The sequence below is a fragment of the Pongo pygmaeus genome, chromosome 1, assembly GCF_028885625.2.
Source record: "Pongo pygmaeus isolate AG05252 chromosome 1, NHGRI_mPonPyg2-v2.0_pri, whole genome shotgun sequence".
Taxonomy (NCBI): Eukaryota; Metazoa; Chordata; class Mammalia; order Primates; family Hominidae; genus Pongo; species Pongo pygmaeus.
In genome coordinates, this window is record NC_072373.2 from 45620475 (window position 1) to 45646495 (window position 26021).

The 26021-nt window shown below is 40.6% G+C and overlaps 1 protein-coding gene and 1 pseudogene across 1 annotated transcript in view; one reads left to right on the top strand and one right to left on the bottom strand.

The window, feature by feature from the left end:
• The window catches only part of ZC3H11A (zinc finger CCCH-type containing 11A), a 48954-nt gene that overhangs the window by 21592 nt on the left and 1341 nt on the right, over positions 1-26021 (bottom strand). Inside the window, exons 2-6 of the mRNA XM_054477511.2 lie at positions 12864-13062; positions 11319-11438; positions 1587-1710; positions 353-556; positions 110-226 (exon numbers count right to left, since the gene is read on the bottom strand). Of these exons, the coding sequence (XP_054333486.1) occupies positions 110-226; positions 353-556; positions 1587-1710; positions 11319-11438; positions 12864-12917 (619 nt within the window). The 5' untranslated portion in view covers positions 12918-13062. The remainder of the gene's footprint in view (positions 1-109; positions 227-352; positions 557-1586; positions 1711-11318; positions 11439-12863; positions 13063-26021) is intronic.
• On the top strand, positions 21513-24712 carry LOC129035708 (charged multivesicular body protein 5-like; annotated as a pseudogene).

Sequence of the window (26021 nt, forward strand, 5' to 3'; positions counted from 1 at the left end):
AGTATGTGTGTAGCATGGGAAAAAGAAGAGGGAGGTCAATGATTGTGAACTAAATTTCAAAGGTAGTTTCAACAGTGCTATAACAGGCACCAATCTAGCCTCTTCTTACCTTGCTTTATATTGACTGCAGGTTTCCGGACAGAAGTCACTCGTAATCCATTGTGAACTTCAGGAGTTGGTTGCAGGGTAGGTGTTTTGGTTTCATCACCTTCCTCAGAAAATTGATCTATATATCAACATTTAAGGCAAATTCATAATTAAAAATAAGCCTATAGCTTTAATCCTGATTTCTGCCCAATTCACTATGTGACCCTATTTATTTGCCTTAAAGAAGGAGCCAGACAGAACTTACCATCATCATCTTCATCATCATCTGCAGCATTAATTACAACTGGTGGATGCGTGGGGCTAGGAACATTTTCGGAACTTTCTACTTTCATAACGCTCCGCAGCTGAGGGGAAGGATTGGACTGGACAGACAATTTGTTCTGCTGAACTGAAAGTTGGCTAGCCTTCACTTCCTCTTCTGGTGACTCAGGCACAGTGGGCAACACAGCTAAACGCACAAAATCAGTCATAAATTAAAAACAGAAGATACAACCCCAATTTACCAAAAATTCCTGACCACCTATGAAAAGTATAGTGTATTTATCTTATGAGCATTTATGTCTTTTCACTAAATTTCCTCATTTAAGTTCTAAAGTCCCAGGGAGGGAAAAAATGTGCTTTTAGCTAATTAACTCTCCACTAACTCTCTACTGTACATAAACACAAAGTGGGCACTCAGAATAAACAGAAGACTAGAAGAAGCATAGTACCTGTTCACAAATTCTAGACCTTTAATTTTAATAGTGCAATTCTAGGCTTTTTGCTCAGCAAAGTAGTAGCTTCTAAGACCAAGCATATGACACTTATTTGAACCAAACCAGAAAGGAATAAGTCTACTTTTTTCCCTTAAATTGAGGTAAAAAGATGTAGCCATCAAATTTTAATCACGTAGCAACTGTGGCTTTTAAATGGCCAATTCCACTTTTAAATTACTTTAAAATGGACTTTGGGGATAACTACTAGCTTTTTAGTTTTATTTTAGATTATAGTCTAGAGTAGGGTTGGCAAATATTTTCTGTAAAGAGCCAGTTAATAATTTAGGCTTTGTGGGCCATATGGTTTCTGTCTCAACTACTCAATTCTATAGCACTAGCACAAAACTGGTAATAGAAAATATGTAAATGAATGGGCAATGCTGTATTCCAATAAAACTTATTTTACAAAACAGGCAGAGGACCAGTTTTGCCAACCTTTGACCTACAAAATCAAATTTATTTTGAAAACGTTTATGGGTCTGATAAGAATATGAGAAATGAAGTAAGTATAATAACTTAAATGGCACGCCAAGATATATAATGGCTCTAAGGCCATGGATAAATCATTTAACCTTAATAAGATTCAGTTCACTCATCTGTAAAGTGGAAATAATTCTGCTGTTTCACAAGACTGAAAGGAGCCAATGTCTGAAAAGTACTGTTGTACGGTGTGCATAATAGGTGTTCATTTGATATTCTTTTAAAATTAAAAACTGATCTCACTTTTGCTCGGAGGTAGGAAAAGGCCATCAACATATCGTCCTCTATTGTGATGGAAAGCGCAGTTTAATTTTTGACATCCTGTTGGCTGATTTTCCCAATAACAAGGAATTTCACTGCGTTTTTTCTGTAAAAGGGAAAAACACATTGCTTTCAAATAAAACAGTGATACGTATATTAATGTGGTAGTTTGCTTTGTAGACAAAGTTCATACAGGGTTCAAAAATCCGAGGCATGTGAGATGATTTTTAGAAGGAAGAGACATTGCTGAAAATAACATAACTTAGGCATGATGGAGAGCTGAATGGAGCAGGAGAGTAGTTTATGTTATTCTTTCCCTTTTTACCCTCATCCTGGAACCCCTAAAATATCTACACTTAATTTAGAGAAGCAGGATGATACAGTAGTTTAAGTTTATGAAATCAAAGATAACGGTCTGAATCTCTATTATGCTACTTATTGGCCAGGTGGCCTTGGACAATTCATGCCTCTAAGCCTCACTTTCCTTAGCTATAAAATGGGAATAAATGGTTTCTTATGAAGATTACATAAAATAATGCATATAAAGCACTAAGCACATAGGTCAAACTCAATAAACTGCAGTTATTACTTGAAGCTGAGAGTTCAAGGGTTTGAGAAAATTCTTCCCATTCATGAATTCTCAAAGTAAGGCACCTGTAACAACACACTAAGGATGTTAGGTATCCTTCCCAAGTCACCTTACTTTTTTTTTTTTTGAGACAGAGTCTTGCTCTGTCACCCAGGCTGGAGTGCAGTGGCGCGATCTCCACTCACTGTAAGCTCCGCTTCCCGGGTTCACGCCATTCTCCTGCCTCAGCCTCCTGAGTAGCTGGGACTACAGGTGCCTGCCACCATGCCCGGCTAATTTTTTTTGTATTTTTAGTAGATACGGGGTTTCACCATGTTAGCCAGGATGGTCTCGATCTCCTGACCTCGTGATCCGCCTGCCTCAGCCTCCCAAAGTGCTGGGATTACAGGTGTGAGCCACCGCGCCCAGCCAGTCACCTTACTTTTATAAAGGAAAATTGGGAGAAAAAAAAAAAGAATATCTGTGCGTCTAGAATAGAATAAACTGCTGAATCATAGGAAGTATGTCCAAGAAAAATATATACATTAGTTCTCCAACAGCTGTGTATAAGCAATGTTCACAGCAATATTATTTTCAATAGCTCTATAATTTTGCAAACCCATGTGTAAATCAATACTAGAATGGATAAAGAAACCGTATTCATACAACAGAATATCATCTAGTAATGAGAAGGAATAAACCATTGCTATACTCAATGCCACAGATGTGAAATGAAAGAAGCCAGACACAAGAGTGCATACTATATGATTCCGTTTATGAAAAGATCAAAACAGTCAAAACTTCTCCACGGTAGAGTAGTTGGGATGCTGATCAGCTTTGGGGATGTGGTTAGTAACAAGGGGACAAAGGGGAAGATAGATTACTGCTAATACTCTATTTCTTGAACTAGGTGCTGATCAAATAAGTATAATCAGTCTATGAAAATTCTTCGAGTTGTAAGATTATGATTTTGCACTTTTCTAGATACATTTTAATAGTTCAAAAAAGGGGAAAAAAAGATATGAGAAGTACTCCCAAAAAGTAACTAACCTCCGATGAACTGCATTATGTCAAATCTCTAATCATCATAAACAGCCTACGGTTTAAAATTTCAGGAAAAAACACCAGCATTGAAATTTAAGAATATGGAGAAGAGAGACAGAGAAACAATAACCATTACAAAAAGACACTTAAATGTATCAAAAAGGGCAAAGGTCAAAATCTACTATATTGAGAGACTGATAAAATTCAGTGATACACTGTTTTCAGGGATGTGGAAGAATCAGGCAGTCTCAAACACATAATGGAAATGTAAACTTGCTCCACATCTCTGAAAGGTGATTTGGCAAAATCAGTTTTTTAAAAGTATGTTCTAAGTTTATGTCATATGCATAATTACCTACTAATATTTTTTAAAGTATAATTTTTAAAAAGAATTAATTATTATTAATCAATATTAATATTATTTATTAATTTTAATTAATATTATTGATTTTTTTAAAAGTATAATATATTTTTAAAGTATCGGCTACTGTGGGCACACTGCCTATAGAGTAGCCCTGCTCCTCAAGGAGCAGTAAAAATAAAAGTAAAAATAAAAGTACAGCAAATATCGTTACTTTCGAAGAACTAGACAAAATTTATTAGTCCTCTGTCACACCCGAAAGGTAGATGTAATAGCTACCACTGTTTTTTAGACAGGAATAACAATTATTCAATTCTTCCTTTCTCAAGGCAGAATCTAATGCCAATCTTCCTTGTTCCTAAGCCTGCCTTTGCTTAAATTTTACATCTTTCCTGGAAGCCATTTTCAAATTACTGAATGACTTCTGTAACAGTATCTTCTATACAAAGAAGTCACATGACATTTATTTGATCTGTTTAATACATTTACTAGATTTTGTTTCTAACTGAAAAGTAATATATGTGCAACGAAGACAACTTGGAAAATGGAAATAAACGCCAATTATGCTATTACCCAAAGAGAATCACTTATTTTGGTATGAATTCTTTTTACTTGTAAAAAAAATCACAAGTGACTACATGCATACTAAAAAGAAAGGTATTCCATGTAATTCTGTACATTTTTCCTTAGTAATATCCTCCACATGCCAGGCGTGGTGGCTCACGCTTGTAATCTCAACACTTTGGGAGGCCAAGGTGGGTTGATCACCTGAGGTCAGGAGCCTGACCAATATGGTGAAACCCCGTCTCTACTAAAAAATACAAAAATTAGCTGGGCATGGTGGAGGGTGCCTGCAGTCCCAGCTATGCGGGAGGCTGAGACAGGAGAATCGCTTGAACCTGGGAGGTGGAGGTTTCAGTGAGCCAAGATGGAGTCACTGCACTCCAGCCTGGGTGACAGAGTAAGACTCCATCTCAAAAACAAAAACAAAAACAAAAACAAAAAAACATCCTCCACAGTAATATTTCTCCTACATAATTATGTCTTCACATTTTTAACAGTAATACAGCACATGATCCAAAGATAAAACAGTTGATTCTCATTATTTGCAGTAGTTATGTTCTATAAAGTCACTGGGAACACTGAATTAGTAAATACTAAATCATTTTTCCTAAGGGAAATAGAGTTGGGTTCCTGTGAGACTCTGGTCACATTTTCATCAACTAATCAATACATAACTTTGTTTTGGGTGCATTTAATATTGTTCATTCATTAATATGAAACGCAAGACCAACAGCACTATAACTCAAACTTGAACAAAGCTTACCTAACATCTATTTTCTTTTTTTTTTTGAGACGGTGTCTCGCTCTGTCACCCAGGGTGGAGTGCAGTGGCACAATCTCGGCTCACTGAAACCTCCACCTCCCGGGTTCAAGCAATTCTCCTGCCTCAGCCTCCCGAGTAGCTGGGATTATAGGCACGTGCCACCATGCCCAGCTAATTTTTTTGTATTTTTAGTAGAGACAGGGTTTCACCATGTTGTCCAGGCTGGTCTCGAACTCCTGAGATGATCTGCCTGCCTTGGCCTCCCAAAGTGCTGGGATTACAGGCGTGAGCCACTGCGTCCGGCCTAACAATCTATTTTCTCTATAAGACACATCACAGTTTTCTTCTACTCAGCAACACTACAAAGCACTTCAGCAATAGGCCTAGGAGCCATTTTAAGCAGCACCACCACCAACCAAAAGCCGTGGAACCAAATAGATCATGAAAAGGACACTTGTTTACAGTATTAGAAGGAGGCAGAGCTCTGTTCCACCTCACCTGGAAATGTGACTCAATTTGTGAACCAATGTGACACATGTCAAATGACTCAAATTTTTTGCTGCTCTGAACATGTCTATGAATGACCAAGTACTGATTTGGGGGTTATAAATTTCAGCAAGTAGGCAAATTTGCGAATATGGAACCAATGAATAATGAAAATGAATTGCACACAGAAGGGGTACACGGTAAAAAGACTCCTTCTCATCCCTGTCACCTTCCCATAGCCACCATTGTTAAGTTTCACCTTTATACTTCCAGAGATTTTTAAAATTCATATGCAAGTGAAAAACAAATATAAATTATTTTCTCTCTTTTTTTTTTTTTATTTTTTTTTATTTTGAGATGGGAGTCTCACTGAATAGCCCAGGCTGGAGTACAGTGGTGTAATCTCGCCTCACTGCAATCTCCACCTCCCGGGTTCAAGCGATTCTCCTCCCTCAACCTCCTGAGTAGCTAGGACTACAGGGCTGCGTCACCACACCCGGCTAATTTTTGTAATTTGAGTAGAGACAGGGTTTCACTGTGTTGGCCAGCTGGTCTCAAACTCCTGACCTCAGGTGATCCAGCCGCCTCAGCCTCCCAAAGTGCTGGGATTACAGGCATGAGCCACGGCGCCCGGCGTCCCTCTCCTTTTTTAACCCATCTTGCTCTTCACCTTAGGTTTTTTCACTTGACGGTGTATCTTGATTATTTCCATATCAATACATTAGTTTCCCCTTTAAAATTTTTTGTTAACAGCTACCTGGCACTCCACAGTATGAATGTAGCAAAACTTTATTTTAAATGAAGGATAGTTAGGTTATTTCCAGTATTTTACTATTACAAATTGCTACAATAAGCAATTCTGCACACATCTTATTTTGCAGGTAAATACCTATGTGTAAAAAGTATAAGCATTTAGTTTTTTCAAGCAATACAGCCAATAAGCCTCAGTGAAGAAAAGAGTTAACACAGCAGCTCTGAGACTACTATCCTTAGAAATGCCTGCTTGCAAGGCTTGCTCTTGGCTAGCATCTGGGACCTTGGCTTTTAGACGCTCCAAGTTAATTGATAAGTGGGGGAGGGAGAAGGCTCAGTATGCCTAGACTGTTTGTAAAAACAATATGGTTAATGCTGAACATCTGCCTTCCTTCTGGGAGTCTGGAATTTGGGTACATGTTTGGTAAAGAGTGCCTATATGGCTAGCACCAATGAAAATCCTAGATGCTGAGTCTCTAATGGATTTCCCTGGGCAGGAACACCACACATGCATTGCTGCATTTTCATGACTGGGAGAAGAGTGTGCTCTGTGTCACCCCTAAAGGGAGGGGGCATAAAAAAACAGGCACACGGATTCTTCCAGATTCCTCCAGTGTCTTTTTATCTTATGATCTGACAGTGTGTCTTTACTCTATTGCTGTAATAAATCTCAACTCTGAATACATCCTAGAGAATCTCTAAATGAAGAGATGCTCCTGGAGACACTGACATACCCTCCATAGGAGCTGTGCCAATATACACTCCACTAACAATGTTACAACATGACTTTTCATGTTATAACATAAAATATAAAAGTTGCAGAGTACTCCTTTATCAATTTATTTGATATCTGCTGCTATTTGCAAGATAGGTAGCTTAGAATGTAGTTAAGAGACAAGAAATACGAAACCAGACTGGAGTAGCTGACCCCAGGCATATGAACTGCATATTTAGTCTCACTCTAACAATTCAGTCCAAAGTCATTAGATGGGGTTGAGGGAGACAGGCATTCAGATGGGAGAAGGGAAGGACATGGTGGCCCAGAGCAGGGTATTGGAGTTTGACTGAGAATAGGAAGGTATCCACATGACCATGTGGAACTGGCATAGGGTGTTGGAACCCACGGAGGGCTGGAGGGTTAAGAGGACATGTGCATGAAAGGGTACCCTGACAAGTGTTGAGTCTGAGCAGGGTTAGCAATGTCTCTGTGCAGAAGAGATCCCAATGTAGGATGAAGAATATATACTCATGTAGGGTCAGTCTTGCATGGCATCAAAGACCAAGTGGGGTGAGGAAGGCAGGGTATTACCAAGGGAACCTGGTACAGAGTTGCAGTATGTGCGCAGGGTCAGGACAGCATCTCACATGCGAGGGCCGCTCAGCACAAAGTATCACAGCCCAAGGGTGTGAAAACAGTATCCATTATAGGGATTGGGTTGGGGGTCAAAAGTAGGATGTTAGGGTCCAAGTAGGGTGAGAAAGAGGTCCCTACGGTGAAGCAAGCAGGGAGGCTTAGCACAGGGTACTAGAGTTGAAACATGGTGAGAAAGGTGTCCTTGTGGAAAAGCTTTGTGTGTCATATCAGAGCCTGAGAGGAAGGAAAAACCTGAGACACAATATTGGTTTTTATACTAGGAGACTGATCAAATAAATAAAAGTATTATGAACAATGAAAACCAAGTTTCTCACTTCTGGAGAAGAGTTACAGGTATGGAAAAGGAGAAGCCTAGACTAAGTCCTGTGGCACTGATGAACTGGAAGCATCTATAGGAACTCATAATTTTTAATACTATGTATCTATTATTAAATACATAGGGCCAGGCATGGTGGCTCACGCCTGTAATCCCAGGACTTTGGGAGGCCAAGGTGGGCGGATCACGAGGTCAGCAGATCGAGACCATCCTGGCTAACATGGTGAAACCCCATCTCTACTAAAAGTACAAAAAATTAGCCGGGAGTGGTGGCGGGCACCTGTAACCCCAGCTACTCGGGAGGCTGAAACAGGAGAATGGTGTGAACCCAGGAGGCGGAGCTTGCAGTGAGCCGAGATTGTGTCACTGCACTCCAGCCTGGGTGACAGAGCAAGACTCCGTCTCAAAAAAAAAAAAAAAAAAAACCATAATGATGTAAATGTCTGTTAAGTGTATACATTTATATATTCCTTAGCTCTGGCCACTGAGAGGACCTGAAAGTGATAACACTCTAGGAGCAGCCCAAATCTTAACTTCTATATACCATTCTTCAGTAAAAGAAACCAGGGCACCTTGGATAAATGGCCGAATCCAGGGCTGAAGTAGGAAAAGAAGAGGATGAGCCTGGAAAATCTTGTCAGGCCAAAAAGCAGAGATGCTCAAAGAATGATGGAAACATCAAAATGACACAAAAATCAGTTTGAAAGGCTCCTACTGGCCAAATCTGGGTCAATGTGAGCATAAAAGTAATGACAGTAACAGAGTATGACACACTGATTGATTAAAATAGAAAACCACATGTATTAGTCCATTTTCACATTGCTATAAAGAACTACCTGAGACTGGGTAATTTATTTAAAAAAAAAAAAAGGTTTAACTAACTCACAGTTCTGCATGGCTGGGGAGGCCTCAGGAAACTTATAATTATGGCAGGAGGTGAAGAGGACGCAAAACACAAACAAGTCTTACATGGCAGCAAGAGAGCACGAGCAAAGGGAGTCCCACACTTTTAAACCATCAGATCTCATGAGAACGCACTCGCTATCATGACAACAGCGTGGGGGAAACCGCCCCCACGATCCAATCACCTCCCATCAGGTCTCTCCCTTAACACATGGGGATTACAATAGAGGTGAGATTCAGGTGAGGATACAGAGTCAAACCGTATCACCACAAGTTTGCATTAATTCACATGAATAACGGGGAAAAAGTTGAAGTCTGATGAGAAATGGGGTAAAGGGTCTAAAAGTACCTCTCCACAAAATATTTATTAATTACAAAAAGAAAGCCTTTATAATGAAGCAATCTGGCAGATACCGTCTTAATCAAGTGATCAAAGTTAACATCACCAGTAATGAGAAAATTAAAACTGTGTGCCACAGGATGATATGCAACAAAAATACTATTCACCGGGCATGGCTCACACCTGTAATCTCAGCACTTTGGGAGGCTGAGGCAGGTGGATAACTTGAGGCCAACAATTTGAGACCAGCCTGGCCAACATCGCGAAACTTCGTGTCTACTAAAAAACACAAAAAATTAGATGGGTGTGGTGATGCATGCCCGTTGTCCCAGCTACTCCAGAGGCTGAGGCACAAGAATCACATGAACTCAGGAGGCAGAGGTTGCAGTGAGCTGAGATCACACCACTGCACTCCAGCCTGGGTAACAGCATGAGACTCTGTCTCAAAACATATATATATATATATATATACACACACACATATAATTTGTGATATTCCTGCTAAAGATATATAATCTTAATTTAGTAATGAGGGGGAATACAAACAAACCCAAATTGAAGAACATTCTTAAAAACAATTTCCCTATAGCTACCATAAATGTTAAGGGCAATGAAACGCAAGGCAGGACTAAGCAACTGCTCTCAACAGAAGGAGACAAAACGAGTCGTGACAACTATGTGCAACACTTGAATTTGGACTTGTTTTTTTTTTTTTTCCTTGAGATGGAGTCTTGCCCTGTCACCCAGGCCAGAGTGGAGTGGCACAATCTCAGCTCAATGCAACCTCCGCCTCCCAGGTTCAAGTGATTCTCCTGCTTCAGCCTCCTGAATATCTAGGATTACAGGCATGTGCCACCACACCCAGCTAATTTTTGTATTTTTAGTAGAGATGGGCTTTCACCATGTTGGTCAGGCTGGTCTCGAACTCCTGATCTCATGATTCACCCGTCTCGGCCTAGTAAAGTGCTGGGATTACAGGCGTGAGCCACTGCGACCAGCCTGGACTTGCTCTTTCTAAAATAAAAGATATTAAAATAAAACTGGCAAAATTTGAGTGAGATCAAAGGATTAAATGACGGTAATATATCAATGTTAATCTTTTTAAAAAAATTGTTGGAGTCGGCCGGGTGCAGTGGCTCATGCCTGTAATCCCAGCACTTTGGGTGGCCAAGGCAAGTGGATCACCAGAGGTCAGGAGTTCGAGACCAGCCTGACCAGCATGGCAAAACCCCATCTCTTCTAAAAATACAGAATTAGCCGGGCATGGTGGTGCATGCCTGTAATTCCAGCTACTCAGGAGGCTGACGCAGGAGAACTGCTTCAACTAGGGAGGCGGAGGTTGCACTTAGCTGAGACCGTGCTATTGCACTCCAGCCTGGGCAACAAGAGCAAAACTCTGTCTCAAAAAAAAAAAAAAAATTGGAGTCAGCTGGGCACGGTGGCTCACACATGCAATCCCAGCACCTTGGGAGGCCAAAGTGGGTAAATCACCTGAAGTCAGGAGTTTGAGCCCAGCCTGGCCTACATGGTAAAACCCCGTCTCTACTAAAAATACAAAAATTAGCCAGCCATGGTGGCAGGCGCCTGTAATCCCAGCTACTCAGGAGGCTGAGGCAGGAGAATCGCTTGAACCTGGGAGGCGGAGGTTGCAGCGAGCAGATATTGCGCCACTGCACTCTCTGCACTCTAGCCTGGGCGACAGAGTGAGACTCCGTTTCAAAAAAGAAAAAAAAATTGCATAGAGGAAAGTTGTGTATATATATACATATATACACGTGTTATGTATATACACACATACATATGTATATATACACATATATGTGTATATGTGTGTGTGTGTGTTCATATATATATATTTTTTTTTTGAGACAGAGTGTTGCTGTCACCAGGCTGGAGTGCAGTGGTGCGATCTCAGCTCACTGCAACCTCCAACTCCCTGGTTCAAGCGATTCTCCTGCCTCAGCCTCCCAAGTAGCTGGAATTACAGGCACATGCCACCACACCCAGCTAATTTTTTGTATTTTTAGTAGAGATGGGGTTTCACCACGTTGGCTAGGATGGTCTTGATCTCATGACCTCATGATCTACCCGCCTCAGCCTCTCAAAGTGCTGGAACTACAGGCGTGAGCCACCGCACTCAGCCTTAATATATTTTTTAAAAGTCACTTTTGTCCCTATATTTTTTATTGGCCCACCAGGTCTCCAGACTACTTATTAGGATAACGGAAATAAAAAACTTACATCAATCTCCATGTGCCGAAACCTGCACACCTGTCGAAAACAGCGCCCTTCTTGCCATAATGTGCAAACAGTTTCATTTCCTAGTGCAGCTTCACAGTGACGGAATGGGCAGCTGTCGCCCTGTAAACAAATAGAGAACACTCTATTTGTAGCATTGAAATACATCCTAGGTAAAATATCCATAACAAGAGCTCCTGGAATTTAGACAAGCACAAATGAGTAAGAAAGGATTGGTAAGGTAGAAAACAATGGACATGGAATGACAGGAACAAACTGAGAGCAACAAATTTATTATTTCCTATAGCCTATTTCTTGACAGTACCCTTCATTTGATCTGGCATGAATGACACAAGCTGAGAAAAAGAGTTGAAAAAGACAAGTAGGAGTGTTAGGTCCTCTTTAAAAATGTATTTTACAGTTCATCTTCAAAACTGACATCTCGACTTGTGTAACTCTAGCTTTTGAAGGAAAATCAGAAAGTTAATAGAATTTAAATATAATTAACATATATACAATATAACTGCTTCACTGCATACTTTATGCAATGGTAATATCTGAAATAAAACACTACTGTTGTGCAAACTGCTATAGGTAAGATAAAATTATCACAGCTTTGCTCAAAACTCATCATTTAAAACATAATATCACGCCTGTAATCCCAGCACTTTGGGAGGCCGAGGCGGGCAGATCACGAGGTCAGGAGTTCAAGACAAGCCTGGCCAACACAGTGAAACCCCGTCTCTACTAAAAATACAATTAGCTGGGTGTGGTGGCAGGTGCTGGAAATCCCAACTACTTGGGAGGCTGAGGCAGGAGAATGGCTTGAACCTGGGAGACGGAGGTTGCAGTGAGCCGAGATCATGCCACTGCACTCCAGCCTGAGTGACAGAACTAGACTCTGTCTCAAAAAAAAAAAAAAAAAAAAAAAAAAAAACAAGATGACTGAAGAACAAATTTTTGTAACATATACGTTTATAGAATTAGTCATAAAATCACAGAAAGCAGTAGGTATACAAAAATAGAGCTGCAAAAGAATCAAGGAGAAAAACAGAAGTTTTCACAAAGATTAAGCCAAAAAACTGCAAAAGCATATTTAGAATGATGGCTCTATATTCTTAGTACTCAGCAGGAAATCTGGGAGAAGAAAGAAGTCAAATTCAACCCATGACAGTTTCTGGAAGTACAACACAATTCACCCACTCATTTAGTATTAAGTATATAAAATCAAAATTAGTAAGGCATAGGTCAAAGTGCCCCCATTTCCAAAGGCACCCTGAACAAATAAATTTTGAACACTGAATGATGACTACATGCCACGTGCCTTTTCACTTTTGTAGAAGATGGGAAAATTAGTTATATATAAAATGAAGAGAAAAAAACACTGAATTATTCTAAATACATTATCCTTTAGAAAACTGACATAAAGTAATAAACAGTTGGGCAAAAAATATATATAATAAAAACAACTTAAAATGTTGGGAAAATCTTATCCAATTCTATTAAGCAAATTGTAGAAAGAACTGATTTAAAGATGTCAATTCTTACTTTGGTACATGTAGAATAGAAAAAAAAATAGCAGTCTTCTCCTTGATTAGGCATGCTGGGTAGGTTATTAGATCAGAAGTGGCTTCTTGAAACAAGCCACTGCTTCCTCAAAGCAAGGACCAGGCTCCAAGTCCTCGTGAAATGGGTTTAATCTTCCAAATGACAACTTGATCACAGAAATTGTCTTTAAACTGTAATCCTAAAATGAGGAGACAATGAATTAAAATATTTCAGGTAAATTCTTCCTCCTTCAAATCACCGTGGCTAATGAGATCATATTGTTAGAATCAAATTTTATTAATACAACCTTGCTTATACAGAGCCTTGTAAACACACTGATTGTGAATACCATACATTCCTATCTACAATGTAAAATTTTGGCTAGAAAGGCCATGCCCTTCTTTTATATTCTCTGTGATGCTTGTTACACGGTTACAGCATTGTAAATAAGCATTGTTAACTAAAGATCTACATTTTATTCTTAATTCTTTTTAGAGACAGTGTCTCACTCTGTTGCCCAGGCTGGAGGGCAATGATGTGATCACAACTCACTGCAATATTGAACTCCTGGGCTCAAGGGATTCACTCACCTCAGCCTCCCCCAAGTGTCCAGGACTACAGGCACATGCCACTATGCCCAGCTAATTTTTAAAAAAAATTTTTTGTAAAGAGAGGATCTTGCTATGTTGTTCAGTCTGGTCTTGAACTCCTGCCTCAAGCAATCCTCCTCCCTTGGCCTCCCAAAATGCTGGGATTACAGGTGTGAGCCATCCCGCCCAGCCTGATCTACATTATACACATATGTATATATGTATGTATATATGTATTTTTGCCTACTAATTTGAAAGTCTCAAAAGACTACATACATTTTAGATTATTAATGGGACTTAGTTTACTAACACAAAATACTTGCTAACAAAATATGATAAAGTAGAATGTTTCATCTAAATGAAAAAGTTCAAATATTTTCACAAGCATTTTTATTTCAAAAGTATATAATCATAACTAGGTGAGAAAACCCTGTTTAGCTAGAATAACTGATGAAACAATTACTTCTGAAAACATCTATGGATCTAGCTTACATTAATGAAGATGACTAGAGCTGTACACCAATTACAAACAAGACACAAAAGTAGTCTTCGGGGCTTTCCATAATAGTGATTCCACAAAACAACAAATATTTTCTCCCTTAGTCCATGGCGTACCCTGATCTCCACACTAAAATGTCCAAGCAAGCTTCTACAAAAGCATATAACAAGAGCACATACGAGAATATGGAAAGGGTTTCCACAAACGTACATACCAGAAGATCAGGTTTCAGAAATAGTGATATACAACTTGAAATCAATTAAGTCAAATTCAGTCATATCTCCCACTAATAACTCCTAATGCAAGAATGGTATGCCATGATGAAAAGTCGCCTTGATGTTAACAACCTGGATTAAGAGTAAGAGTCTGACACTAAACATGGGTACTAAACACGTACCCAAATGTTTAAAGTTTACATACCCTTCGACAAACAATTCCATTTCTAGAATTTATTACAATACGTAAAAGTATTAAAGGTAACAATGCACAAGAAATGTTATCACAATCTTGTTTTAATAATGAAACAGAGGCCAGGCGCGGTGGCTCACGCCTGCAATCCCAGCACTTTAGGAGGCCGAGGCAGGCGGATCATGAGGTCAGGAGATCGGGACCATCCTGGCTAACACGGTGAAACCCCGTCTCTACTGAAAATACAAAAAATTAGCCGGGCGTGGTGGCTGGCGCCTGTAGTCCCAGCTACTCGGGAGCCTGAGGCAGGAGAATGGTGTGAACCCGGGAGGCGGAGCTTGCAGTGAGCCGAGATTGCGCCACTGCACTCCAGCCTAGGCGACAGAGTGAGTCTCTGTCTCAAAAAAATAAAATAAAATAATAATGAAACAGGCCGGGTGCAGTGGCTCATACCTATAATCCCAGCACTCTGGGAGGCTGAGGTGGGCAGATCACTTCAGTCCAGGAGTTCGAGACCAGCCTGGACAACGTGGCAAAACCCCATCTCTTAAAAAAAAAAAAAAAAATAGCTGGGTGTGGTGGCGCACACCTACCTGTGATCCCAGCTACACGGGGGAGCTGAGGCACAAGAATCACTTGAACCCAGGAGGCAGAGGTTGCAGTGAGCTGAGATTGCGCCACTGCACTCCAGCTTGGGCAACAGAGCGAGACACTGTCTCAAAAAAAAAAAAAAAAGGAAAAAAATAATGAAATAACATCTAGAAACCTAACTGTTCAAAAATTGGAGACTATTTTTAAAAATTACGATATATGGCCAGGCACAGTGGCTCACACCTGTAATCCCAGCACTTTGGGAGGTGGAAGCTGGTGGATCACTTGAGGTCAGGAGTTTGAGAACAGCCTGGACAACATGGCAAAACCCCATCTCTACTAAAAATACAAAAATTAGCCAGGTGTGGTGGCACACACCTGTAGTCCCAGCTACTCACGAGCCTGAGGCAGGGAAACTTCTTGAACCCGGGAGGTGGAGGTTGCAGTGAGCCGAGATTACATACTGCACTCCAGCCTGGGCAACAGAGTGAGACTCTATCTCAAAAATAAACAAATAATGATTTTAAAAAATTACGGTATATTCATGTAATGTGACAATATACAACCATTAGAGTTTCATACCAGAAAGTGAATGCTGCTGTAAAAAACCAAAAACAAAAAAATCTAAAAATATGTAAGTAGCTTTGTTATTGGGTTATAGGTGGAGGCTGGAAGACTTTTGAGGTACTTGATAGAAAAGGCCTAGAAGAAACTGCTGCTAAAGCATATGAACATTAAAGGTACTTAAGGTACTTATGGTGAGGTTTCAGTCAGAAATGAGGATCGTGTTATTGGAAACTGGAGAAAAGGTTATTCTTTTTTTTTTTTTTTTTTTTTTGCGATGGAGTCTTGCTCTGTCACCTAGGCTGGAGTGCAATGGTGCCATCTTGGCTCACTGCAACCTCTGCCTCCCAGGTTCAAGCAACTCTCCCGCCTCAGTCTCCCAAGTAGCTGGAATTACAGGCTTGCATCACCACGTATGACTAATTTTTGTATTTTTAGTAGAGACAGGGTTTCGCCATGTTGGCCAGGCTGGTCTCTAACTTCTGACCTCAGGTGATCCACCCATCTCGACCTCCCAAAGTGCTGGGATTACAGGTGTGAGCCAGCACCCGGCCGGAAAGGTTTTTCTTGTTAAAAAGTGGCAGAGAACTTAGAACTGTGTTCTGTTGGGCAGAAGGCAGAACCTGGAAGCAATGAATTTGGGTTTTAGCTGAGGAGATTTCTAAGCTAAGTGTGGAAGGAACAGCCTAGGCTTTTCCTGCTGCTTACAGTGAAATGCAAGGAGAGAGACATATTGAGGCAAGAACTATCAAGCAAAAAGGAATAAAGAATCTGAACTTGAAAATTTAGAAAATTCTCACTCTATCCATATTGCAAAAAAAAAAACAAGAATGTATGCTCTGTCGAGAAAAGGGTATGGGTCGGCAACAGTTTGTTGGAGATTAGGTGTGTGACTAGATTCAGGCAATCATCTTAGCAAAAAATGTTGCCAGCTTAAAATGAAAGAGACAGACATGTACAGAGGGAACGTGATGAGAAGACACACAAGGAGAAGATGACCATGTGGCTGGAGTGATGCATCTACAAACCAAGGAATGCCAAGGATTGCCAACAAACACCAGAAGCCAGAATGGGTAAGGAAGGATCATTCCTCTACAGGCTTCAGAGGGAGAATGGCCTTGCTGAAAACATTTTAGACATCTCACCTTCAGAACTGTGAGACAACAAACTTCTGTAGCTACCCAGTTTGTGATACTTTGTTATGGAAGTCCTAGGAACTAATACAGATTACAAGCATAGTCAAACGACCTCTGACAAAGGAGCAAAGGATAGTCTTTTCAACATGTGTTACTGGAACAAATGGATATCCATATATTAAAAAAAAATTTTAGACACAGACTTTATACTTTTCACAAAAAATAACATGGATAACAACTTAAATATAAAAGAAAACCAATAAATTGGTTTTCAATAAAAGCCATTAAAATTTAGCCAGGCATGGTGGCGAATGCCTGTAATCCCAGCTACTCAGGAAGCTGAGGCAAGAGGATTGCTTGAACCCAGGAGGCGGAGGTTGCAGTAAGCTGAGATCACGCCATTGCACTCCAGCCTGGGCAACAAGAGCGAAACTCCACCTGGAAAAAAAAAAAAAAAAAAAAAAAACCATTAAATTGGAGTTCATTAAAATTAAAAAGGTCTGCTCTGTGAAAGCTGTTAAGAAGCTTTAAGAAAGAAAGAAGGGAAAAGCCACAGCCTGGGAGAAAATATTTGCAAAACATAACTGGTAAGGTCTGATATACAAAATACATAACTCTTGAAACTCAAAAATAAGAAAACAACCCTCCAATTAAAAAAGGCAAAAGATCTGAACAGGTACCTCACCAAAGAAGGTATACAGATGGAAAATAAGCATTTGAAATCTTGCCCAACATCATGCATCATTAGGGACTGCAAATTCCTTTTCTAATGGCTAAAATCCATTCGGGCACAGTGGCTCACACTTGTAATTCCAGCACTTTGGGAGGCCGAGGCAGGTGGGTCATCTGAGGTCAGGAGTTCCAGACGACCTTGGCAAACATGGTAAGACCCCACCTCTACTAAAAATACAAAAATTAGCTGGCTGTGGTAGCACACACCTGTAATCCCAGCTACCCAGGAGGCAGAAACAGGAGAATCGTTTGAACCTAGGAGGCAGAGGCTGCAGTTAGCTGAGATCATGCCACTATACTCCAGCCTGTGCAACAGAGTGAGACTCTGTCTCAAAAAAAAAAAAAAAAAAAAATTTAGAATGGCTAAAATCCAAAATACTGAAAGCACTAAATGCTGGTGAGGATGGGAAGCAACAAGACAGAAGTCTGAAAAAATACAAAACATGGAACAGTATGCATCCAATAAAAAGGAACAAAATCATGTCCTTTGCAGAGACATGAATGGAGCCAGAGGCTATTATCCTTAGCAAACTAATGCAGAAACAGGAAACCAAATACAGCATGTTCTCACTTATAAGTGGGAGCTAAATGCTGAGAACACTTGGACACGTAGAGGGGAACAACAAACACTGGAGCCTATCAGAAGGTACAAGGTGGGAGGAGGGAGAGGATCAGGAAAAATAACTAATGGATACTAGGCTTAATACCTGGGTGATGAAATAATCTGTACAACAACCCCCTATGACACACATTTACCTGTGTAACAAACCTGCACATCCTGCACATGTACCCCTGAATTTAAAATGAAAGTTAAGGCCCACTGTGGTGGCTCATACTTGTAATCCCAGCACTTTGGGAGGCCGAGGTGGGTGGATCACTTGAGGTCAGTAGTTCAAGACCAGCCTGGCCAACATGGTGAAACCTCGTCTCTACCAAAAAATACAAAAATTAGCCAGGCATGGTGGCACAAATCTGTAGTCCCAGCTACTCAGGAGGCTGAGGTGGGAGAATCACTTGAACACAGGAGGTGGAGGTTGCAGTGAACCAAGATCACACCACTGCACTCCAGCCTGGATGACAGTGAGACCTGTCTAAAAAAAAAAAAAAGAAAAAGAAAAAGCTATCTGAATACTTTTCAGACATATATGCAACAAAGGAAAAAGTTTAATAATAAAAAAAGTCATTTGAGGTCAGGAGTTCAAGACCAGCCTGGCCAACATGGCGAAACCCCATCTCTACTGAAAATACAAAAAATTAGCCAGGTGTGGTAGACCACACCTGTAGTCCCAGCCACTGGGGAGGCTAAGGCACAAGAATCACTTGAATCCAGGGGGCAGAGGTTGCAATGAGCCACGATCTTGCCACTGCACTCCAGACTAGGCAACAGAGCAAGATTCTGTCTCCAAAAAAAAAAAGTTTTTAAGGGGAATAAAAGGCTTAGAGGTCAATTTCACTCATGCAATCAACATTCCAAAGAACATATTTGAAACTGTTACCGGTTTCAGAAAGACCAGCAACAAAGTAATTGAAACAATGAAATGGTAGCTATGAAATGCAAAGACACAGCAGAATTTACAACTTTTTGGCAACTAATTTTATTTATTTATTTATTTATCTGGAGATGGAGATTCGAGTTTTCCTCTTGTTGCCCAGGCTGAAGTGCAATGGCACGATCTCAGCTGACTGCAACCTCCACCTCCTGGGTTCAAGTGAGTCTCCAGCCTCAGCCTCCCAAGTAGCTGGAATTATAGGTGCCCACCACCACACTTGGCTTTTTTTTTTTTTTTTTGAGACAAAGTTTCGCTCTTCTACTCAGGCTGCTGGAGTGCAGTGGCGCAATCTCGGCTCACTGCAACCTCCACCTTCTGGTTTCAAGCGATTCTCTTGCCTTAGCCTCCCAAGTAGCTGGGATTACAGGCGCCTACCACCACACCCTGCTAATTTTTTTTTGTATTTTAGTAGAGATGGAGTTTCACCATAGTGGCCAGGCTGGTGTGAAACTCCTGACCTCAAGTCATCTGCCCGCCTCAACCTCTCAAAGTGCTGGGATTACAGGTGTGAGCGTCTGGCCCACAACTAATTTTCAAATCAGCTTCTGCAAAGAGCCCTCAAAGTTGGGCGGAGTGTGGAGAAATGGAATCCTGAGTAGATAACATTCCCTTACTAATGTTTCAACAGAAAAAACTCCGTGGTAAGATCTAAAAGCTGGCCGGGCACGGTGGCTCATGCCTGTATTCCCAGCACTTTGGGAGTCCGAGGCGGGTGGATCACGAGGTCAGGAGATCGAGACCATCTGGCTGACACCGTGAAACCCCGTCTCTACTAAAAATACAAAAAATTAGCCGGGCATGGTGGCGGGCACCTGTGGTCCCAGCTACTCCAGAGGCTGAGGCAGGAGAATGGCGTGAACCACAAAGGTAGAGGTTGCAGTGAGCTAAGATCCCGCCACTGCACTCTAGCCTGGGCGACAGAGTGAGACTCTGTCTCAAAGAAAAAAAAAAACCTAACAGCTACAATGTAAAACAAGAAAAAGGAAATAAGAGATAAAGAAAAAAAGAAAAGTTTCTTTATATATCATCTTTATACACTAAGCTTCTGTAACTTTCACTAGGATAAAAACAAATATAATTGCTATTCAAGAAAACAGCAAGGCCAGGTGCAGTGGCTCATGCCTATAACCCTAACACTTTGAGAGGCCAAGGCAAGAGGATCACTTGAGACCAGGAGTTCAAGAACAGCCTGGGCAACAGACAGACCTCATCTCTTTTAAAAACAAAACAAAACAAAACAAAAAAAACCCACCACTCCAGCTTTTAAATGATGCTCCAATGATTTTATAATAAATACTATCTCATGCAAAAACACAAAACAAAGATGCACATCCATAAATTTCTTAAGTTTAAAAGGAAAAAAAAAGCATCTAGGTTGCCAAGAAAAACCTACTTACTTTTTTTTTGTTTTGTTACTTTTGAGACAGAGTCTCCCTCTGTTGCCCAAGCTGGAGTGCAGTTGCGTGATCTTGACTTACTGCAACCTCCACTTCCTGGGTTCAAGCAATTCTCCTGCCTCACCCTCCCGAGTAGCTGGAATTACATGCGCCTGCCACCATGCCTGGCTAATTTTTGTATTTTTAGTAGAGACGCGGTTTCACCATGTTGGCCAGATTGGTCTTGAACTCCTGACCTCAAGTGATCTGCCTGTCTCAGCCTCACAAAGTGCTAGGATTACAGGTGTGAGCCACCGCACCCGGTTAACCTGGTTACTTTTCAACAGAAAATAACTGTTTGAAAATATGAAGCCCAGAAAAATAATGGGACCTTTCTCAACCCACTCTCTAGAAGTTAATGTAGGAAAAAGGAGATATTATTTTAAAATCTTCATGCTCTCAGCAAGTTTTAAAGGATATAGCATTGCTACAAATGACCATACCACTATGAAAAAAGAGTGGGGCTGGGTGTGGTGGCTCAGGCCTGTAATCCCAGCAACCTGGGATTTCGGAGATGGGCGGATCACGAGGTCAGGAGTTCGAGACCAGCCTGGCCAATATGGTGAAACACCATCTCTACTAAAAATATAAAAAATTAGCCGGGCATGGTAGTGTGCGCCTGTTGTCCCAGTTACTCGGGAGGCTGAGGCAGAAGAATCGCTTGAACCCTGGAGGCAGAGGTTGCAGTGAGCTGAGATCACGCCACTGCACTCCAGCCTGGGAGACAAAGCAAGACTCCATCTCAAAACAAACAAACAAACAAACAACAAAAAAAAACAGTGGGAAGAAAACAAAGCTTCAAAAATAAGAAAACTCAGGCTGGGTGTGGTGGCTCATGCCTGTAATCCTAGCACTTTGGGAGGCCGAGGCAGGTGGATCACCTGAGGTCAGGAGTTCGAGACCAGCTTGACCAACATGGTGAAACCCCGTCTCTACTAAATTTAGCTGGGCGTGGTGGCGCATGCCTGTAATCCCAGCTACTTGAGAGGCTAAGGCAGGAGAATCACCTGAACCCGGGAGGTGGAGGTTGCAGTGAGCCAAGATTGTGCCATTGCACTCCAGCCTGTGCAACAACGGAGAAATGCCTTCTCAAAAAAATAAATAAATAAAATAATAATGAAGAAGAAAAGGAAGAAGATGGCGATGACGACAAAGAAGATGAAGACTCAAATTTCCAGCCCCTACCTTCAAAAATTGATTTCAGTAGAGGAAAGAACAGAATAAACACTGATGAAAAACATAATAACTGAATTACAAGAGATTACTGACACAACATCTCCATGAATCCAAAGCAAAAATGCCAACATACGTCACTAAGAGGGAAATTGTATATGAAATGAAAATAATTCCAGAAAACTCAATTTCTATAAATAGAAATCCTAAAAAGGAATGGAATTTGTAGAGATTATGAAAGAAACAATATAAGAACATTTCCCTAAATTTGATGGACTTGAGTCTTTACATTAAAGGGGATCATCAAATGCCAGGCAGAACTTTTCTTTAAAGACATCTCTGCTATACACAGACATGGTAAAATTTTTGAATTCCAATGGTAAAGACAAAATCATACAAACTTTCAGGAAAAATCAGATTGACAACAAAGGAAAGAAAATCAGACCTGACATTATTAGACTTCTCATCTGAATCTCTAAATGCCAAAAGACAAAATGCTATTCATCCAGAATTTAAAGGAGATTACGACCTTTAAGTTTAGAATTTCAAACTACATTTCACAGATAGCTCAGAACTTAGAAGTTATTAGATACAAAAATTCTCAAAAAGTATATCACCTATGTACCTATACTTTTGAAAAATACTCAAGAAAGTATTCTAACTTAAGAAAAAGAATTTACAAAAAAGTACTCAATAAAAGTAGAAAAAAAACAAAACAGGCCAGGCATGGTGGCTCACAACTGTAATGCCAGCACTTTGAAAGGCTGAGACAGGAGGACTGCTTGAACCCAGGAGTTCAAGACTAGCCTGGGCAACATAGTGAGACCCAATTTCTACAATAAATTTAAAAATTAGCCAGGTATGGTGGCACATGTCTTTACTCCCAGCTACTTGGGAGGCTGAGGCAAAAGGACTGCTTGAGCCCAAGAGGTCGAGGCTGCAGTGAGCCGCAACTGCCCCACTGCACTCTGGTCTGGGCAACAGAGCAAGACCCTCTCTCAAAAAATAAATAAATAAGCCTGGGCAACATAGTGAGACCATGTCTCTCTCCCAAAAGAAAAAAAAATTTAGCTGGGCATGGTCCATGCATCTGTGGTCCTAGCTACTTGGGAGGCTGAGCTGGAAGGATCACTTGAGCCCAGGAGTTTGAGACTGCAGTGAGCTATGATCACATCACTGCACTCCAGCCTGGGAGGTAGAGTGAGACTCTATCTCAAAAAAAAAAAAAAAAAAAAAGGCAAGACAAAACGAAACTTTGTGCCACATATATTACAATCTCAAAAAACAGTCATAATATTTTTACCAACAGCCAGGCATAGTGAGTCACGTTTGTAATCCCAGCTACTCAGGGGGCTGACGCTGGAGGAAGCCTTGAGCCCAGGAGTTTGAGGCTGCACTGAGCTATGATCACATCACTGTATTCCAACCTGGGCAAAAGAGCAAGACACTGTCTCTCAATAAATAAATAAAAATTTTAAAAATGTTTAAAACCGCTGCTTTGGACATCTGATTTATGACACAGATAAAAAATCCTAAATAAAGCATTAGCAAATTGAACCAGCTGTATATTAAAATAGAAACATGGTCAGGTATGGTAGCTCATGCCTATAATCCCGGAGCTTTGGGAGGATTACTGACTTGAGGCTAGGAGTTTGAGACCAGCCTGGGCAACACAATGAGACCCCATCTCTAAATAAAAATTAAAATAAACAAAAATAACACTACATAATCAAAAAGGTTTATTCTGGGACTAGGAATGGGTTAACATTAGGAAACTCATTATATTTACTAGAGTAAAAGGGGTAAAAAACAAAAAACAAAATCCTGTAGTAATTTTTGAAAGACTTCAAAAAAGAAAAAAATGGTTAAAAAGTGAAGAAAAGTATTTGAAATAGTCTTTTTTTACCAAGTAAAATAGGAAAAAAAAAAAAAAAGGAACCTGAGGTGCAACACCCACTCAACAAAAACTTGGTAAATTATAAGGTACTTCCTAGCATAAATGCACATAATCACCAGAAATCATCAGTATATGCAATATGGTAAAACACTAGAGGTAAACTAACTCAAGATAAACGAAAAAAGGACACCCATTCAAGTGTCTTCACCATCTTTCAGCACTGTTCCAGATGTTCTAGTATATGCATTAAGAAAAAAAGGTGTTAGGCCGGGCACGGTGGCTCATGCCTATAATCCCAGCACTTTGGGAGGCCTAGGTGGGCTGATCACTTGAGTCCAGGAGTTCGAGACCAGCCTGGCCAACATGGTGAAACCTAATCTCTACTAAAAAATACAAAAATTAGCCGGGCATGATGGCAGATGCCTGTAATCCCAGCTACTCAGCAGGCTGAGGCAGGAGAATCACTTGAACCCGGAAGGCAAAGGCTGCAGTGAGCCAAGATTACGCCACTGCACTCCAGCCTAGTGACAGAGCGAGACTCCGTCTCAAAAAAAAAAAAAAAAAAAAGGAAAAAGAAAAAAAGGTGTTTAGGTTCCTTCACAGCCATTCAAGATAAACTGATTCTTCAGGAAAGTGAAATTAAGGCTCCGCTGCCCAGCCTGAATGACTGCATTGGCATGGTGGACAGCAGGGCAGAATCCACTGACAAGATTTCTAGATTGGATGCTGAGCTAGTGAAGTATAAGGACCAGATCAAGATGAGAGGGGGTCCTACAAAGAATATGATTACGCAGAAAGCCTTGCAAGTTTTAAAACAAAAGTGGATGTATGAGCAGCATCAGGACAATCACACCCAATAGTCATTCAACATGAAACAAGTCAATTACACCTTCCAGTCATTGAAGGATACCAAGACCACAGTTGATGCTATGAAACTGGGAGCAAAGGAAATAAAGGTAGACAAGCAAGTGAAAACTGACCAGATTGAGAATTTACAAGACCAGCTGGTGGACATGATGGAAGATGCAAATGAAATCCAAGAAGCACTGAGTCGCAGTTATGGCGGCCCAGAATTAGATGAAGACGACCTAGAAGCAGAGTTGGATACACTGGGTGATGAGCTTGTGGCTGACCAAGACAGTTCTATTTAGATGAAGCAGCATCTGCACCTGCAATTCCAGAAGGTGTTCCCAATGTCACAAAAAACAAGGATGGAGTTCTAGTGGATGAATTTGGATTGCCACAGATCCCTGCTTTATACATTTGCATTTAAGTACATCATGTAAAACATATTATGGGACTATGAAATACTGATCTTTCCAAATTTACCATAACAGATATGTTTCTGTCCTTTCTTTGAAGGAAAGTTTAATTACATTGCTCTTCTATTTTTTTCCTTTGAGACTCATTGCTTGGGAAATGCTTTCTTTGTACTAAAACTTGATTCTGGCCGGGCACGGTGGCTCACATCTGTAATCCCAGCACTTTGAAAGGCTGAGGCAGGCAGATCACAAGGTCAGAAGTTCGAGACCAGCCTGGCCAACATGGTGAAACCCTATCTCTACTAAAAATACAAAAAATTAGCCGGGTGTGGTGGCGGGCGCCTGTAGTCCTACTCTCGGGAGGCTGAAGCAGGAGAATCGCTTGAACCCAGGAGGCGGAGGTCGCAGTGAGTCAAAATCGCCCCACAGCCTGGATGACAGAGCGAGAGTCCGTCTCAAAAAAAAAAAAAAATCACTACTGTATCAGAAGTGGGTATTTTGACTCTGTGGTTTCCTCAATACTACATCTTGAAATCAATAATGAATATTTCTTGATATTTGATGAATAGGACATTTATTTACTCAATTTTTTCAAAAGGAAAAAAAGGCATAAATTACAAACATATATTAAAAAGACGAGACAGGCCGGGCACAATAGCTCACGCCTGTAATCCCAGCACTTTAGGAGGCCGAGGTGGGCAGATCACCTGAGGTCAGGAGTTTGAGACCAGCCTGGCCAATATGATGAAACCCCATCTCTACTAAAAATACAAAAATTAGCCGGGCATGGTGGCATGCGCCTGTAATCTCAGTTACTTGGGAGGCTGAGACAGAAGAATCACTTGAACCCGGGAGGCAGAGGTTGCAATGAGCCAAGACAGCACCACTGCACTCCAGCCTAGGCAACGAGAGCAATACTCCAACTCAAAAAAAAAAAAAAAGATGAGGCAAAAAAGAAAAAAATCCAGAACCTGCAGATTACATGCTTGCAAACTAGAAAATCTATCAACTAAAACAAATTGAAAATAATAAAAATATAAGATCTACAAAAAGCAGTAAATTTCCTTCATACCAGCAATAATCATTCAGATGATGGCAGAGTACCATTCATAGTAAAAAGATATACAGGAAGAGACCATTCACAATAAAAAGATATACAGGAAGAAAATGAAGCAGTATGCAAGACCCACATTAAATTAAAAACAAAACCAAAAAACTATGAAACTACTAAGGCACAGAAGACCTGGATAATGAATAAATAGAGGATTAAAGAAATTACTTCTCCCCAAAATAATGCACACATCGAATGTAATTCAAGTC